Consider the following 18,177-nt stretch of genomic DNA (forward strand, 5'->3'; position numbering starts at 1 on the left):
CGATATTCAGGGCTTTGTTTTATATAGGTGCCTATTACCCTCCACCCCCGTCCTGATCTTTCACACTGGCTATCTGGTCAACCTACATTATTTGGCAATCCATTCAAGCACCTTCTTTGGGCCACTCACCAGACTCCTGTGAGCAGAGCCAGCCCTGGATGTTTTAAGCCTCTAGAGTCTGAACAGAGCTCAGGTACTGTTCCTTACTTGTATCCTTTAGGCACACTGTAAAGGTGCATATCCTCTATCTATCACAGCTGTGACCACATGGCACACTGCCGTCCCTGGCCAGACTCCCTTGATAGGTTAAACACACCCTCTCCCAGAACTCCAGCCATGTGGGTGTTCTAGGCGGACAGTTTTACCTCTTTAAGGGATACATGGGAGGTGCAGCACAATGTTCATAAGGCGTTCTAATACTATAGTGATGGGGGGCAAATCAGCACTTAGCTGACAAGGATTGCTGGAATGAACAGTTTTCTTTCAAAACGTTTTGCCATGTCTGTGGATACTGAAAGGGCCTCTTAGAGAAATGCACCATGCTATGACCCAGAGATGTTCCAAGTTTTAGATAGAACAAAATGAAGTTAAGAATAAATTGTCTGGGCTTTAAATTTGAGATTGCTGGTTTTGTCATTACATGTTACCACCTCAGCACTACTGTTGTGTCTGTGTTAATTATGATTCTGTACTAGTAATTAACCTTATGGTGGAAGGCTCTGATGAAAAAATGACAGTTTCAAATGTAAATTATTTATACAAGCTTTTATTCTCTCTGTTAAGTTATGGAGTTGAATCCTGGGACTTCTAAGGTCAACTTCAAAACTTTCTTTAACTTCAATGGGGCTCGGATTTCACACACTGTCTTTAATCACTACTGACTTAGGGTTGGCAAAGTCCCAAGCACTGGGGAAGCTAAAATGGGTATACCACACTACAGAGGTCTTATGGAATCTCTCTGGACCAAAGGGTACAGTAGCACAGGTCCATGCAGAACTGAAAGGAATAATATTGATAATCAGGCAGTTCATGACTTAGACTGCAAGACATTTGCGAGAGGGATAAGTATCTTCCTTTGAATTCATACAGCACCTAGCACAATGGAGTCACAACTCTGGCTGTGAATTCTTGGAACTAGAACAAGAATTTTAAAAGAATAATTTTAAAATAATAGCGGTCCTTCCCTCCCATCCCCACCCAAATTACCACTGAGATTGTCCGTGGGGAGAAAAAGTTTATTTGTTCTGGTGACACTCAGGAACAAACTAACTGGTGAAAAGTAGTTGCTAGTGAAGAACAGTATCTGTTACAAAGCTGAGATTACTGAATTTATATAGCATAATAGGGTTTTATTAGCAATCAGTATATGTTCAGCATACACATTGTAAACAATGCTGTATTGTATACAAATACAATCACATAGCACAATGTTACTTGTGATAATATATTCAGAGTCAGTAATCAGTCACATACATATTTTGTACTAAATAATTCTGAAATTAAAACTGATCTCTGAGTCCTTTCTCTAGCTGTCAATCGCAGGGAGTTTTCTTTTCCTGTCCTCTGGAGCAAGTGAGAAAGGAGTTTTTATTTTTAGTCAGGGCTGGTGTAACCACTAGGCGAACTAGGTGGCCGTCTAGGGTGCCAAGATTTGGGGGTGCCAAAAAGCGGTGTCCACCATCACGGGAGTCAGCTGAGCAGGGCAGGGCGGGGAGCGAGGCCTCCATAACAAACCTGCCCCCAGAGTGAGGACGGTCAGTGGGAGCCTGCGGCGGAGCAAGGAGGAGACAGCTGGCTGGGCGTGGCAACCAGCACGGCCGAGGGATGGAGCCATTGGGGGAGGCAGGACGCAGTCCTGAGCTCAGGTGAGCTTCGCTCTCCAACGCGCCACGCCTGGAGCCAGGCACAGCCGTCTCCTGGGGTGAGGGAAAGTGAAGCTAAACCCTGCAGTGCGACGGAGGGGAAAGGGCTGGCGTAGGTGTCGCTTCCAAACACCAACCTCCTCCTCCCCCGGTGGCACTGTGCCAATGTGGGGAGCCAGCCCTGATCCCCAGGGAGATCCTCACCTGCTCCCTGGCAGAGGCTGGCTCTCCCCTCCTTGCCCCTGGGTCCCCACTGGAGGGCGAAGTACTCAGAGCCTGGGAACATTTAGAGACCCTGCGAGCTGGCGGCATTCTTAGCCTCCTCCTTGCTCATAGGTTCCCCTGGGCCAGAAGGGACTGTTGTGATCATCTTCTCTGACCCCTTTGTATTAATTCTAATGAACAATGCCACATTATGCAGAATTCATTTTTGAAAGTTTATAATAAGCGATGCACTAGGGGGAAGGGTAAAAGGAGTGGGGGGGCACAAGGTGGAAGTTTCACCTATGGTGCAAAATATCCTTGCACCGGCCCTGTCTCTAGAGATTAGTATCTTTCCTAATCTCCTCTCAGAGGGACTATCTGCCTCATATTGAGGCCAGTGTAAGTAATTCAGGGTTAAAAGAATGTGTATAATAGAGATGTGACATGTTTTAATCCGTTCTTTAGGAACATAAGAATAGATTAGGAGTGTGGTCTGGCAGGCCTGTCAGACTCTGTAGCAAAGGGAGCTTTGCGGGAATTCGCTGCTGGTAAATTGCTTATGACTTCATCAAAGCATCCAAGTTATGTTTAACTCTAAACATGGTGTAAACAACTTGTGAGCAGATGTGTTTATTTTGGATAAAGGTTCTTCATTTGCAAGTGATAGGCAGATACTGAGTTAACAGAAAGCTGAATTCACATGTACAGTACATACGATAGATGAATAACAGGGAGAGAATGAACACAGTGATTTGGCATATAAATTAGAGCTAATGACAAATGACAAATTTTCATGGGCAAATTTCCCATGAATTTTTTTTTTTTGTCTTTTTGACAAAAAACAAAACTGAAAAAGCACGACCTTCTTAGATTTTGGTAAAAACGTTCAGTTTTCAAAAATCAAAATCCAACAATTTTACCTAAAACTGAACATTTTTACTAAGCAAATTTCAGATTGTGGTTTCTACTTTTTTATTTCATAAAAAAAAGCTTTGACAAATAAATTTCAATCAGCTCTAATAAAAGTGTTGTGGTAGTTCCACTCCCTCTTTCTAGTGTCAGCTTTTCCTGACACCTTCTCTAACTTGCACTGGCTACCAATAACCCTAAAGGACTGATATGGCTGTCAGGGTGCAGCAAGCCATAGTGATCTCCAGTCCATGCCCTCTTCCCCTAGCTATGCTGTTTATAATGGCTGAAAAAAGATGAGTGCTGTTAGAGTTGCTAAACTGGATCTATGCAATTAGAAAACCCTCCTACAGTGGAGTGATCTTCTCATGATCAGCTTTAACAGCTTTCAATCCCAATGCAGTAGCGCAAAGCAGACACAGTACAGCCAGGATCTGACCCATTCAGGATGAAATTAGACTGCTGGAATAGACATTTTTGGGGTGGGGGAAAGTATTTTGAAATGTAATGCAACTGAATGAAGTAATAATTTTTTTTCATGGTATAGAATTTATACATATATTGTCCAGATCAGCCTCACTATTCGTTGTTTGTACACATTTGAAATAATTATTTGGTCAGTTTCTTTCTTTAAAGGAGGACAAATTTCTGTGAAGAAATTCTGAAGCAGATGCCGTATCAAAGAAGCATTTTGTCAAGTCTAAGCGAACAAGGACTCCACTGTGATTCCCAAAAGATTGCTCCAAAATTAAGTTCAGTAGAAAGAAAGAAACTAAAAGGCAAAAATAGAAACTAACAACTCACAGAAATATCTTGTTAGGTTCTCCCCTACCCTCCTATATTTTGTCTCTGCTTGTTCTGATTATTACTAAAGAAATTTGCATTACATCTAAATGGATAGGCAAAGTAACTGAGAATGAAAACTGATATGTACATGACCTTTAAAATAGAAAGAAGTTTTTTAAGATTCAAAGTAGCTTGAAATTTTCACCTATTATTCTTCATTTTGACATGGCTTTGCATACCCTGGCCTAGAATCTCTGTTGCAAAATGACCTTTAAACGGACATGATTGACCACAGCACAATCACTCGAATGTAAAGCGGGATGTTCTCATAGCACAGAGTAGTGTAATAACATATAGGCATGCAGTGGCCATTATGCCAACCTCATTTCCTGCTGTTGGTGTAGGGAGTAGGTGGAAAAGAATTACTTATCAGATTTGGGGATTGTCAGGGGGAATCAGTCTCTGAGTCTTTGGCAGTTGTCTCAATTTAGAACAGTCTTCAGGTTGCCATAAACACAGACAGCCCAGCAGCATCAGAGGGGTGTAAAGGCCACCTTTGTAACTCTCTCCGGAGCTGGGCTATATGCTACATAGGCTAGATTCTGTGCCATGTCTGTCTTGCCCCTTATTTCTCCATGTCTTCGCCATCACAATTAAATGAAGGTTAGCGCTCTCTCTCTCTCTCTCTCTCTCTCCAAAAGATACAAACTACTTTGTCCACAAGTTACTGGGTGTGGTGCAATAAAAATTCAGCGAAATTCTATGGCCTGCGTTAAGCAGAAGGTCAGATTAGATTATCATTATTCTGACCTTAAAATCTATGGTTCTATGATTTACTCTAATGGTTGCAATGGAGTCTAATGGAAGCCAGAGTCCACAGTTGAGAAACCGATGATATAGTTTTTCCTCATTTCATTCAGCTCCCAATTTAAAATAGTTTCAGAAGCAGACAACATTGTTCTGTTGTTCCATAGTCTCAGTTTGGTAAGGACTATCTTTGATTTAAATGATGATGGACAACTCAGGTTCTAACTCTAAGTCCAATTGTAGAAATAATTGTTATCTAATTGTTATCCTTCCCTGCCTCAGTCCAGTTCCTTGGGATCTCATTAGGAGTGAGAGGAAAGTGGCTAAAGCACGGAACTGGGATCCCTGGGCTGATTCCTTGTTCTGCCACATAGGTCCTGGGTGACTTTGGTCAAGTCAGACCAGATTAGAGCCAGGTTTTTAAAGCTATTTAGGCACCTAAAGAGGCAGATAGGTGCCTAGTGGGATTTTCAAAAGCATCTACCCAGGCACTAGGGGCTTTTCAAAATTCCACTTGGCACCTAGACACATTTAAAAACCTTGAGCCTCTAGGCCTCAGCTCCCTTTTTGTAAAATGGGAACTATACCTCACTACCTCTGTCAGGATATACTCCCCCAAATCTGAACTCTGGGGTACAGATGTGGGGACCCTCGTGAAAGACCCCCTAAGCTTATCTTCTACCAGCTTCGGTTAAAACTCTTCCAAGACACAGTCTTCTGCCTTGGACAGATATTGCTGCCACCACGAAGTGATTTCACAGATATTCAGGGAAGGGTCACTTGGCATCCGATCTCCCCAAAATATCCCCCCAAGTCTCTTCATCCCCTTTCCTGGGGAGGCTTAAGAATAAAATAACAACCAGTTGCCTTAGCAATGTGAGCACAGACCAATCCCTTGTCTAAGGACTTTGGAATCAAAGGATTCTTTAAAAAAAGGTAACTTTTATTAAAGAAAGAAAGAAACACATCTGAAAACTCAGACTTTAGGGATTAAACACCAAAATAACTTTCTTAGGGTTCAGCTTAAAGGTTAAAGCAAAACAAAAGCACCTGCGGTTAGCACAGAGGAATCCACAAACCAAAACAACCAAAAAGGTTCCTAATCACATCTGTCTTAACTTTTCCTGTGCTACTTACATTTCTGGGGTTCCAAATGAGGAGTTTCTAGGTATGATGTGGATGATTTTCCATACCTGGCTTAAACTTACAGCTTGTTGCTGCCTTCCCCTCTCTCCAGCCCTCCCTCCCCCTCAGCAGTTTTTCCAATTTGAAAGGGTACAACCTCTCTATTGGTTCCCTGGTCAGGTGCCAACTCAGGGTAAGCTTCTCTTAACCCTTTACAGTTAAGGCAATTAGGGTAGAGCTGCTAAGGAGAATTCTATAGCTACTGACTGGCTGGGTGTCCATAAAAGGGAGCTACCACCCCTCATTTATTACAACCTCAGTGAAGTGTTACAAGCATACATTAACCACTATTTGTACATCATGGAGATGCTTCTGTGATTGGGTGTTGTATAAGTACCTAAACAGAGAGACAAGAGTTTGAATCCCTGGGTACATCACTTGAACTCAGAACTTCAAAGATTATTTGATTATATTAGCACACATACAAATAAAAACATTCTGCTAGCAAAAACATGAAAAGAAATTGATAAAAATTGTATGTTTTCCCTCCAATATGCTAACCAAAGCCCACATGAGAATTACCTTTCTTAAATAATGTAGAAACTAGAACACAATTTCTGCATCTTCTGTATCTTCACAACACTCTATACTGCAATTATTTAGAAGAGATTTTTCTTCTATAACTATAAATAAATTTCTTTTTTTCCACTAGAAATATTCATCTTATCTGAGATTCCTCAGATAAGATCCATCCCATTGCTCCTAAACAGTGCAGGAAGTGAAAAAAGATTGTGAATCAGTGACTGTATTACAACTGCTCAGCTGTTTAGAATTGTAAGAAAGTTCCGGAAAAGGATCAGGGTAATTGCAGATTGAGAACCTGGCATTATTTATGTAGCAATATTATAAAGGTTTTTCCTCTGGATTTGGTGTGTGTGTATGTATCCAAGAATATATGCATAATGCTGGAAGAAAGCATTTCATTAAAGATGAATAGAAAAATTAGATGGACTGTATAATATGTTGGAGACAGGGTGAGGTAATATCTTTTATTGGACCAGCATCTGTTGGTTAAAGAGACAAGCTTTAGAGCTACACAGAGATTCTCTTCCTCATCCACCTTGTTTTCAGATTCTGAAGGAAACCTCCATGTAGCACAAAAGCGTGTCTTTTTCACCAGCAGAAGTTGGTTGAATAAAAGATATTATCTCACCCACCTTTTCTCGCTAATATCCAAGGACCAACACAGCTAGAACAACACTGCAAATGTATAATATGTTGCAATACTGGAAATGAAAATAATAAATGTATCTTTAAATATCAAACGATTATTTGCACTAAATGTGCTCAGTGTTAGGTAAAAAAACATAAAACCTTGTAAGATTTATTATTTTAAAACTTAAAGAAAAAAGTATATCTTTGTCCTCTCTTCAGCAAATTCAGAATTTTGCTCCGAGCTCTTCAGTGGCTTAGCTATCACTATTGCTATTCAGAAATATCCATAAAATTTACCGTAGGGACTTTGGCAACACCTCTGCAAAGGTATATAGTTTATGGAGGTTGTATGTTATCTGCTACTTATCTAACTGAGCATGCACTGCTTGGAGAGGGATGTGAAACTGATATACAACTTGATCCTGGCCACCAAGTCTTGGGGAATTCTACCATTAATATAAATAGGAGTGGGATGAAGCCCATAATTGTCCATACAAAGTTCTTTGGACCTTCATGTGATGTAGGTCATAGTAACGGCCACTGTCAGAGACATGATACTAGATGGACCTTTGGTCTGAACCAGTATGAAAAACTCCTACATTCTTTCCCCACAAACATGTGGCTTAATTTGACTTGTTTTCTTAAACACCATAAATTTCCACTGGAAAACAGTTTTCCCACTGGATAAAATGAAACAGTTTTGTAAAAATAAGGAAATAAATCAGATTTTTGGTGCCAAATGCCCTTTCCCATCATAAGCATATCCCCTTTCTGGCTCCCAGGCTACTCACTGCAAAGCTGGGTGATTGCATGTGAAGTTCATGTCTTGTGAAAAAAGAAGCTTTCATTGATGGAAACTTGTTTTTAATTTTACTATACAACACTTTTTCTCTACCTCTCCCTTCTTCCATAATAAAGCATATTTAATAGTCCTTATTACATAAAATATGAAATTGTGGAGCAAGGGAGAAGAAATTGTATATTTATCAGAGATGGTCAAAGAATTTACCCCCTCCTCTGTGGTGGAAAATTTGAAAAGGAAAACCAAAAAGTTTTTGACCAAAACCTGAAATTTTCTGCCAAGAACCAAAATGTTTTGGTTTTGGGGGTTTCAGCAGTTGCAATTTTCCACAGAAAGCAGATACTTCCCAAGAAACATTTTATTTAGGCAAAAAAATAAAAATAAAATAAACATTTCCCAGTGAAACACAGTTTTGACTGATATTTTTTTACCCTTTGTAATATTTATGCACTGCCTTTTATGGAACATGCCATGCTATCCTGATTTTCTAACTTGTCCTGTAAACTGTTAAGTTGTTTGCTGAACTAGTTGTCCAACCACCACCATTTCTGTTGGCTTTATGCTATGACTTCTTAGAAACTAGTTTCCAGTCCACTTATACTTACTAATTATTACAAACTGAGTACCATTCATGTTTGGTAACTTAATTCATAACTTCAAATCTCACGTGATTGAGGTTCTCTGCAGATAAAGGATTTGATTGATACTGCTTTGAAAACAGGCTCAATAAAATCCAGATTTATTTTTAAAAGTATCAACATCTAGTTCTTTTTTGCAAATCACATCCCCATAGGTCTTGTACTCCGGTGATCTGCTGTACTTATAGTGTGCATCAAAATAGAACAACAATCGGAAAATATGTTGACAATTCATTATTTTCCAAGGCTGTTGATATCCAGTGTCTCTTTGTTAGGAACTCAGATACCACAGTTATGGGCACCACTATAAGAACACAGTCATGCATCAGGGCAAATTATGCCTATGTATTCAGCAGACAACTGGGTAATAAGACAGACTGTTTGGGAGAAAGAAGGCATGACAGGATTTGTTAAGGAAAGACAGGAACTCCAGTGAATTAAGAATGTGATCACAGGGATTCATTTAAATGAGAGCTACTGAACCACAGGGTGATGCTACTCTTTATGAGTCTGTAAACTGAAATTGCATTTAAGATGGTATGAAGTGTCTCTTCTCCTCTCCTCAGAACATGTGGTAAGTACAAACTTCTAATGTTTGTGTGTTTCCATAACAATCCATGAATAAAGGTGTTGCATTGCTCTAAAAGTTACATAGAATTTCAACAATGAGCTTATTTGGTTTGAGTGGTCTTTTGGCATGTTGATTTATGCTGTAACAGTAGCCAAGCTTTTAACAATTTAAATAGGATAATGGTTTTAGAGGATGAGTGCGGGGGGGGGGGGGGGGGGGGAATGCATTCCAAAATTTAAGGACTTAAAATGTCTGAATTAAACTAAACCGACATGCACCATTGTTAGTATATTTGCTGTAATTATCTCTGGAAATTCTGAAACAGGACTCAAATCACCTGCCAGTTGAATGTGAAGAGAGGATATTGGTTCCCATTACTTGAACTAAATTTTAAGCAATTGGCCATATACCTAGATATTATGTAAATAGTGCAGTATGTCACTTAATGTAGTGTTGCACTACTAAGGTCATTTTGGCATTTGATCAATCTTTAATGAGGAAGTAGACTAATATTAAGGAGGCACATTAAAAAAATCTGTAAAATAAGATTACTAATAATAGATTCATATTTAACATATTGATGGCATAATAGTGCTACCCATGCACATTTCTGTCTATCTATGGTTTTATATTGGTGACTATCACCATGGTATCTGAGAGCCTAATATATAGTATTCCAAACTTGTTAACAGTCAGAGGATAAATATGGTTACTAAACCAATTAATCCTAATAAGACATTCTCTTTCCCTACACCCTGAATCATTTGTGTGGTTCAGGAAAGTTAAGTTAAAATATCATCATAAGAACATAAGAATGATCATATTGGTCAGACAAAAGGTCCATCCAGCTGGGTATCCTGTCTACCGACAGTGACCAATACCAAGTGTCTCAGAGGGAGTGAACCTAACAGGTAATGATCAAGTGTTCTCTCTCCTGCCATCCATCTCCACCCTCTGACAAACAGAGGCTAGGGACACCATTCCTTACCCATCCTGGCTAATAGCCATTAATGGACTTAACCTCCATGAATTTATCTAGTTCAGCTAGTGGAAATCCCAGTATGGCCTTTACTTCTTCCAGTTCCGCCAACTCCATTTTCTACCATTTGTATTGTCTTCCCTTTTGGGAAAGCTCGGTGATCTACTAAAACTCTTCATCAGTGCAGTGTTTGCAGCAAGAGATGAGATGGATCCTATGTCCCATTCAGGTTTTCAACTCTGATGACAATCAAGTGGCTTGCTACTCTGCTCTTGTAGTTCAGGGCCCACAATTAACAACTCTCTATAAAAATAATGGAGATATCCTATCTCCTAGAACTGGAAGGGACCTTGAAAGGTCATCAAGTCCAGCCCCCTGCCTTCACTAGCAGGACCAAGTACTGATTTTGCCCCAGATGGCCCCCTCAAGGACTGAACTCACAACCCTGGGTTTAGCAGGCCAATGCTCAAACCACTGAGCTATCCCTCCCCCCAAGATGCTCTGCAGAATTGTGAAATCCTTCCTTCCAGTCCCAGGATAACCTTTAATCTTAGCAAAATGGACTGAAATTCGTGAGGTTTTCCAATCACAATATACCATGATATTTGTCCTTTCCTTTAAAATTGATTGCAGATGGGCCAAAGCTATGTGAAAAACTGAATGCCTAAAAAACAAAAAAATTTCATTTTCCAGCCAAAAACTGAAAAGTTTTGATTCTGAAATGCTGTCACAGTGCCGCATGGGAGTTGCTGATTGGGTGCATCATGCCTCCATTTTAGTAATAGATGGAGCTAACCCAGGATAAATCCCAGCCATGAAAGGGCCATGATGGTTGTCTTCCCCTCACCAACAGAGGAGACTGTGGTGCATCTTGGGAGATGCAGTCGAACCACTGAGCCCAGCCTACAGAGGACAATGGGAGCATGAGGCACTTGAACTACAATTCCCATGAAGAATTGCAGTGATGTGTCAGAATTGAAATATTTTTGGTTTGTGGGTGAAATACTTTGGTTTATAGTTTTTCATTGTAACTGAACACTTTTTCTTTGGGGAAAAAACATTGTCCAACCATCTGCAGTCAGAGTCCTGTTGAATTTCCTGAGTAATGACAATTTATACCATTTGAGTATTTTGCCCAGTAGGTCACTTATTTAGGGGCCTAAATTCAGGCATTCAAGTTTCATAGTGCTGGCCCACTTCAAATCTTTCAGTCCAGCAAAAATTATACCACAGGAATTTAGCATATTTTAGTGGATGGCACTTTACTATTCAAACTTGGAAATGCAGCCCCAAAGCTAAGCAATTTTGACTGTGAATATCCTTAATAATAATAAACATATTCATATATGTATCTAAATGCTCAGATTTTTTTTAAGCAGGACTGAAGTTGTCCATTTAGAGAAACAGTTTTTCTTGTTTTTTGCTTTACCAGTCGTCACAAATACATACCCTTTTTCTAGTTTATGTTTGGCATTTCTGAACATCAAGCAGAGCTGGAAAGGGGCTTCACACTGTGATGCACTTTCAAAACAATTTAGCTACTATGAATGTAAATTTGATAAGTGAAAGCAGTGCTGATACAGCTACTGTACAGCTTGCAAAGCCTTAGGCAGGTGGAAATGAATTTACTCTTGCTAAGAACTTACACCTGTTGGAGAGCACTATTTAGAAGCAGCCTCCATCACAAAGTTGGAGCTGATTCTACCTAATTTGGGCCAAATGCTGGCATGTTATTCTTGAATGACAAGAGCTGCTTAACCCTGATGAGCAAAGGTAAAACTACAAACCAATGGCTCAGTCCTTCTAGTTGTTGAGCGCCATCAACTGCCACTGAAAGAGGGGGAGCGGATGGCATTCAGCACATTACTGGTTCTTTATCTCTAAAAAGGGAAGCCTCTGGGACCATGTTATTCTGACAGTATTTCTTGCAAATGTATGTTCAGAGCACAAAGGAAAACAAATCCTGGGGTCAAAGGAATGGTGCCCAGGTAGTAGTGCATGGTTTAAGAAGACCCCGTGGCTGTAATTCTGTCCAGCTTTGAAGAGTGTGCATGGAGCTTTGAAGAGTGTGCTTGACAAAGATCCCCTCTTTCTAAGGCAGCCAGAATGAATCCTGGGAAAGGAGATGTTCCTTCCATCTGAACAGGGCACTGTGAGGGGAGTTGGAGGGGCTAGTCGACTATCCTTTGGACAGGACGATGTCTATCGGCTTATCACCAGGTACATCTGGGAAGAAGGATCCCTGGGTTATGGGCTGGTTTTAGTTTGTTTTTTTGAACTTACTACAAAGCTTTTTATAAAGTTTGCTTTGCCTTTGCCACCAACATGGGCTTAAATCCATCCCTATCTGTGAGAGCACTTAAGCACAATCCCGCATCCCATTGACCTCCATAGAATTTAAGTACATGCTTAAAATTAAGTACATGCTTAAGTGGTGTTCTGAATCGGAATGGTTTTCTAAGTCAGGACCAAAAATCTTTGCAGTTGAATTTCAAGGAAATTCTTCCAATCTTCATTTAGTGTCCACATTTATTGTCCACAAAATCTTGGTTTTCCTCACAATTTCTCATTAAAACAATATCATATAAAATAAAAAACAACAGGCTTTTCATTGCAAATTCACCTCTGCTCAAAAATGGGCCTAGTCTCTCCTGAAATGTTCAATTTTGAGTGAAAAGTCACCACTTTCAGGAGTAATAAAAATCCCATTTGGAGTATAAAAGTCAAAAATATTTGCAATTCTGGAAAATGAGAAATTGTCAACGAAATGAGAAAAGATAAACTCAAATTGCAAATGATTCATAATGGGTAAGGGGAAGCTGAGGCTGTATGATATATCACTATTATATTCCGCCTCTTTCTGCACTTCCACTTAGCTCTTTGCTGAACCACAGGCCAGAGCTCTGACTTTTCAGAGTGCATTACTCTGCCAGAGCTATTGTACCTAAAACCCTAATAGTTTTAGGTACAGCTCTTAATAGTTCCAAGTCAACTTCAAAGAGAGAGTACATACCCTTTCTTAGTATAAACAAATATTTAATGTACACAGGAAACGTTATAAATAATACAAAACATGGTAAATAGTATTTGGAATACTATGAATATCTTTTAAACAAATCTGTGAGGCAGTAAATCTACTGGTGTTCCTCATACAGACTTCCCCATTTTGTTGCTGCTACGTATTTTCCAATATAAGGCTTCAGCATAACATTTATATTTCTATACTTTAGCACACGAATCAAAACACATTCCCTTCTGATCTTTTCTCAGAGATGATTTCTGACACTTTATAGTGTGCTCATAATATGTGGAGTGTGTCATCTGTACTCTCGAGAGCATGAGAAGAAAAGCAGCATCTCAGTCCTTTCAAACACTTCAGAAGCCTGTCTGCAAACAAACAGTCTGGGGAGTTCCACAGCTAGCAGCATCCCAGCATTCTGTTAATAGTGGACTAGTCCTCAGTTGCTGGTGAAATAGAAGACTATATCCAAAGTGGTACAGGGATTGGGATCAGCATATGAAATAGTTATTCCCTAGATCTCTATAAGGCTTGCACTCTAGAGGGCAATATCTTCTCCCCATAAAATCAGGTAAGAATTTGCAAACCTTCACCTCACTCAGCTCCGCTCCATTCTCTTTTTAATGGAGACAGAATCCCAGTTTGAAGCAGCTAGATGATAACTAAATGGAACTCCAAAGTCCATGTAGTCTCTGGGTTAACACATGCTCCCATCCCAGCGCTTCCTCTAGGTCCATAAAACACCACAGTGGACCAAACGTTATTCCTAAGGCAGCATTTCCCTAGTAAGTAAAAGCTGGAATAGCACCCGCCTGTATCCAAAGTGGTACTGGGATTGGGACCTAGACCGCACAGCGGACACATCTCTTGGTCCTACATGTATCAACCACTGAGTCCACAAGGCTGTCTTAAACTCCTATATTTATAACTACGCCCTGAGCCCCCGGTGCTTTGATTGGCTCAGTTCTCAGAGTATCACTGGGCATGATATCCCAGGTGATGCCCATTATGAAAATGTCTACACTACGACTTTAATTCGGATTTATCAGCTTTAATTCGAATTAACCCTGTAACCGTCCACACAACGACGCCATTTAATTCGATGTAAAGGGCCCTTTAAATCGATTTCTGTACTCCACCCCAACGAGCGGAGTAGCGCCAAAATCGATTTTAGCAATTCGAATTAGGGTTAGTGTGGCCGCAATTCGATGGTATTGGCCTCCGGGAGCTATCCCACAGTGCATCATTGTGACCGCTCTGGACAGCAATCCGAACTCGGATGCACTGGCCAGGTAGACAGGAAAAGCCCCGCGAACATTTGAACTTCATTTCCTGTTTGCCCAGCGTGGAGAGCACAGGTGACCACAGATACCTCATCAGCACAGGTAACCATGAAGGCTGATAATCGAAAAAGAGCACCAGCATGGACCGTGAGGGAGGTACTGGATCTGATCGCTGTATGGGGAGAGGATTCAGTGCTTGCAGAACTTCGTTCTAAAAGACGAAATGCAAAAACTTTTGAAAAAATTTCCAAGGGCATGATGGAGAGAGGCCACAATAGGGACTCTGAGCAGTGCCGCGTGAAGGTCAAGGAGCTCAGACAAGCCTATCAAAAAACAAAGGAGGCAAACGGTCGCTCCGGGTCAGAGCCGCGGACATGCCGCTACTACGCCGAGCTGCATGCAATTCTAGGGGGGGCTGCCACCACTACCCCACCTTTGTTCGTGGATTCTGGGTCGGGGATAGTCTCGATGCCTGAGGATTCTGCCGATGGGGTAGAGGAGGAGGAGGAGGAGGAGGAGGAGGATGAGCTTGCAGAGAGCACACAGCACTCCATTCTCCCCAACAGCCAGGATCTTTTTATCACCCTGACTGAAGTACCCTCCCAAGCCTCCCAAGCCAGTACCCAAGACTCTGACCCCATGGAAGGGACCTCAGGTGAGTTTACCTTTTAAAATATAAAACTTGTTTTAAAAGCAAACGGTTTTTAATGATTACTTTGCCTGACTTTGCATTCGCGGTCAGTTCAGCTACTGGAAAAGTCTGTAGCTACTGGAAAAGTCTGTTAACGTGTATGGGGATGGAGCGGAAATCCTCCAGGGACATCTCCATGAAGCTCTCCTGGAGGTACTCCGAAAGCCTTGCCAGAAGGTTTCTGGGCAGTGCATCCTTATTCCCTCCTCCATGGTAGGACACTTGACCACGCCATGCTTGCAGCAAGTAATCTGGTATCATTGCCTGACAAAGCCTGGCAGCGTATGGTCCCGGTGTTTGCTGGCATTCAAGCAACATCCGTTCTTTATATTGTTGTGTAATCCTCAGGAGAGTGATATTACTCCTGGTAACCTGGTTGAAATACGGGAACTTAATTAAGGGGACAGAGGTGGCCGTTCCTACTGGGCTGTTTGCCTGTGGCGGAAAATAAATCCTTCCCTGCAGTTAGCCAAGCGCAGATGGGAAATTGGCCCTGAGTTTTTCGCGTTTGGCTAGCAGGGATCTTCCCTGTTACCAGCCACGCGGTGGGGGGAGGGGTACCGTGATCATCCCAGAGAATTCATGGCGGGGGGGGGGGGGGGAGTTAGTTTGTTTTCTGGTGCTGCTGAATGTTAACAGAAAAACCGCAGCACTCTACTTGCCTGAAGGGGCCCAGACAAGCCCCACCACACTGCCCCCCCCCAACTGGCTGAGATTGGCCAGGCTTCTGCAGCACTCTACAAGCTATGCTTGGTATGTGGGAAAGCACGGCGCAGAAGCTTACCATGGCCGCATGCAAGCCGAATTCTGTTGCCCAGACCTGTGATCTCTAGCAGCAAAGCCACAGGCACTCAGCATTAAGAGGCAAAATGCGACCTTGCACAGAAATCACATGTGCTATGTAATGTGAACAGTGTTGGTCACCGTGAAAGAGTATAAGCATTGTTCTGCAAAATGTAGCTTTTAAAACAATTCTCTCTTTTTTCCCCTCCCTACAGCAGCTGCAAATTCCTCAAGCCTCCCTCCTCCATCCCGAAGGTTATCACAGATAAGGCGTCGTAAGAAGAAGACGCGGGAGGACATGTTTTCTGAAATTATGCAATCCAGCAGGAGTGACAGAGCTCATCTGAATGAGTGGAAGGAAACAGTTTCAAAGTATAGGAAAGAAGTCAGTGAACGTGAGGAGAGGAGGGACCAACGTGAGGAGAGGAGGGACCAACGTGAGGAGAGGAGAGACGATCGAGATGAGAGATGGCGGCAGGAAGACCAGAGGATGAAGGATGCAGCGCTGGGGCTGCTCCGGCGTCTGGTGGAGGTTCAGGAATGGCTGCTGGAAAACAGACTGCCGCTTCAGCCCCTGTTCCACCCTCCCCCCTCCCCATGTTCCGTATCCTCCTCACCCAGACGTGTAAGAACGCGGGGGGGGAGGCTCCGTACACCTTCCCATTCCACCCCAGTAGACAGCCCAAGCAAAAGGCTGTCATTTTTTTAACCTTTTCTTTGTGGCTTTTTCCTTCCCAGCAATCCTCCTCCCAAATACCACCCGGGTTCCCTCCCTCTTTTTCTAATCTATTAATAAAGAATAAATGATTTTTAAATGATAGTGACTTTATTTGGTTTGAAAGAAAGATGGGGGAAGGGGCAGGGTGGGTTCCTTACAGAAAATCAGTCAGTAAAGGGGGAGGGTTTTCATGAAGGAGAAACAAACAGATATTTCACATGGTAGCCTGGCCAGCCATGAAACTGGTTTTCAAAGCTTCTCTGATGCACAGCGCTTCATGGTGTGATCTTCTAATCGCCCTGGTGTCTGGCTGCGCGTAATCAGCAGCCAGGCGATTTGCCTCAGCCTCCCACCCCGCCATAAAGGTCTCCCCCTTACTTTCACAGAGATTGTGGAGCACACAGCAAGCAGAAATAACAATGGGGAGATTTCTTTGGCTGAGGTCAGAGCGAGTCAATAATGAACGCCAGCGATCTTTTAAACGGCCAAATGCACATTCTACCACCATTCTGCACTTGCTTAGCCTGTAGTTAAACAGCTCCTGACTCCTGTCCAGGCTGCCTGTGTATGGCTTCATAAGCCATGGCATTAAGGGGTAGGCTGGGTCCCCAAGAATAACTATGGGCATTTCAACATCCCCAACGGTTATTTTCTGGTCTGGAAAGTAAGTCCCTTGCTGCAGCCCTTTAAACAGAGTAGTGTTCCTGAAGACGCGAGCGTCATGAACCCTTCCCGCCCAGCCCGCGTTGATGTTGGTGAAACGTCCCTTGTGATCCACAAGTGCTTGCAGCACCATTGAAAAGTACCCCTTGCGGTTTATGTACTCGGTGGCTTGGTGCTCCGGTGCCAAGATAGGGATATGGGTTCCATCTATTGCCCCACCACAGTTAGGGAATCCCATTGCAGCAAAACCATCCACTATAGCCTGCACATTTCCCAGAGTCACTAACTTTCGTAGCAGCACCTGAGTGATTGCTTTGGCTACTTGCATCACAGCAGCCCCCACAGTAGATTTGCCCACTCCAAATTGATTCCCGACTGACCGGTAGCTGTCTGGCGTTGCAAGCTTCCACAGGGCTATCGCCACGCGCTTCTCAACTGTGAGGGCTGCTCTCATCTTGGTATTCTGGCGTTTCAGGGCAGGAGACAGCAAGTCACAAAGTTCCATGAAAGTGCCCTTACGCATGCGAAAGTTCCGCAGCCACTGGGAATCGTCCCAGACCTGCAACACTATGCGGTCCCACCAGTCTGTGCTTGTTTCCCTTGCCCAGAATCGGCGTTCCATGGATAGAATCTGCCCCATTAACAACATGATCTCCAAAGCACCGGGGCCTGTGGTTTCACTGAATTCTGTGTCCGTGTCCGTGTCCATGTCCTCATCATGCTTGTCGCTGCGCTGCCGCCGCCGCTGCCTCCTCGCCTCGTTTTTCTGGTCCTGGCTGAGCATAAACTCCACGAGAACGCGCGAGGTGTTTGCAATATTCATGAGTGCTGTCTTGACCTCAGCGGGCTCCATGCTTGCCGTGGTATGGAGTCTGCAGTGTTCACCCACCCAGGAAAAAAGGCGCAAAAATGGTTGTCTGCCGTCCGTTGCTTTCATGCAGGGAGGGAGGGAGGGAGGAAGTGAGGCTGTACCCAGAACCACCTGCGACGATGTTTTTTGTCCCATCAGGCACTGGGATCTTAACCCACAATCCCAATGGGCGCGGGAGACTGCGGGAACTATGGGATAGCTATGGAATTGCTACCCACAGTGCAACGGTGCAGAAATCGACGCTAGCCCCG

At 42.7% G+C, this 18,177-nt stretch overlaps 1 protein-coding gene across 1 annotated transcript; it reads left to right on the top strand.

Annotated features, from left to right (window-relative positions):
- Positions 1–14,452: 14,452 nt before the first annotated feature.
- On the top strand, positions 14,453–16,423 carry LOC128833083 (protein vein-like). The gene is made up of 2 exons (XM_054020987.1): positions 14,453–14,855; positions 15,890–16,423. Exons 1-2 carry the CDS (start codon positions 14,456–14,458, stop codon positions 16,381–16,383), a joined length of 894 nt encoding a protein of 297 aa, XP_053876962.1. The 5' UTR covers positions 14,453–14,455; the 3' UTR covers positions 16,384–16,423.
- Positions 16,424–18,177: the final 1,754 nt, after the last annotated feature.

The sequence above is a fragment of the Malaclemys terrapin genome, chromosome 2 (assembly GCF_027887155.1).
Source record: "Malaclemys terrapin pileata isolate rMalTer1 chromosome 2, rMalTer1.hap1, whole genome shotgun sequence".
Lineage (NCBI taxonomy): Eukaryota > Metazoa > Chordata > Testudines > Emydidae > Malaclemys > Malaclemys terrapin.

Coding starts and splice junctions, on each gene's coding strand:
- LOC128833083 (XM_054020987.1), top strand. CDS start 14,456: ATGATGGAGAGAGGCCACAATAGGGACTCTGAGCAGTGCCGCGTGAAG. Junction 14,856..15,889: donor CCCCATGGAAGGGACCTCAG/GTGAGTTTACCT, acceptor CCCTCCCTACAG/CAGCTGCAAATTCCTCAAGC.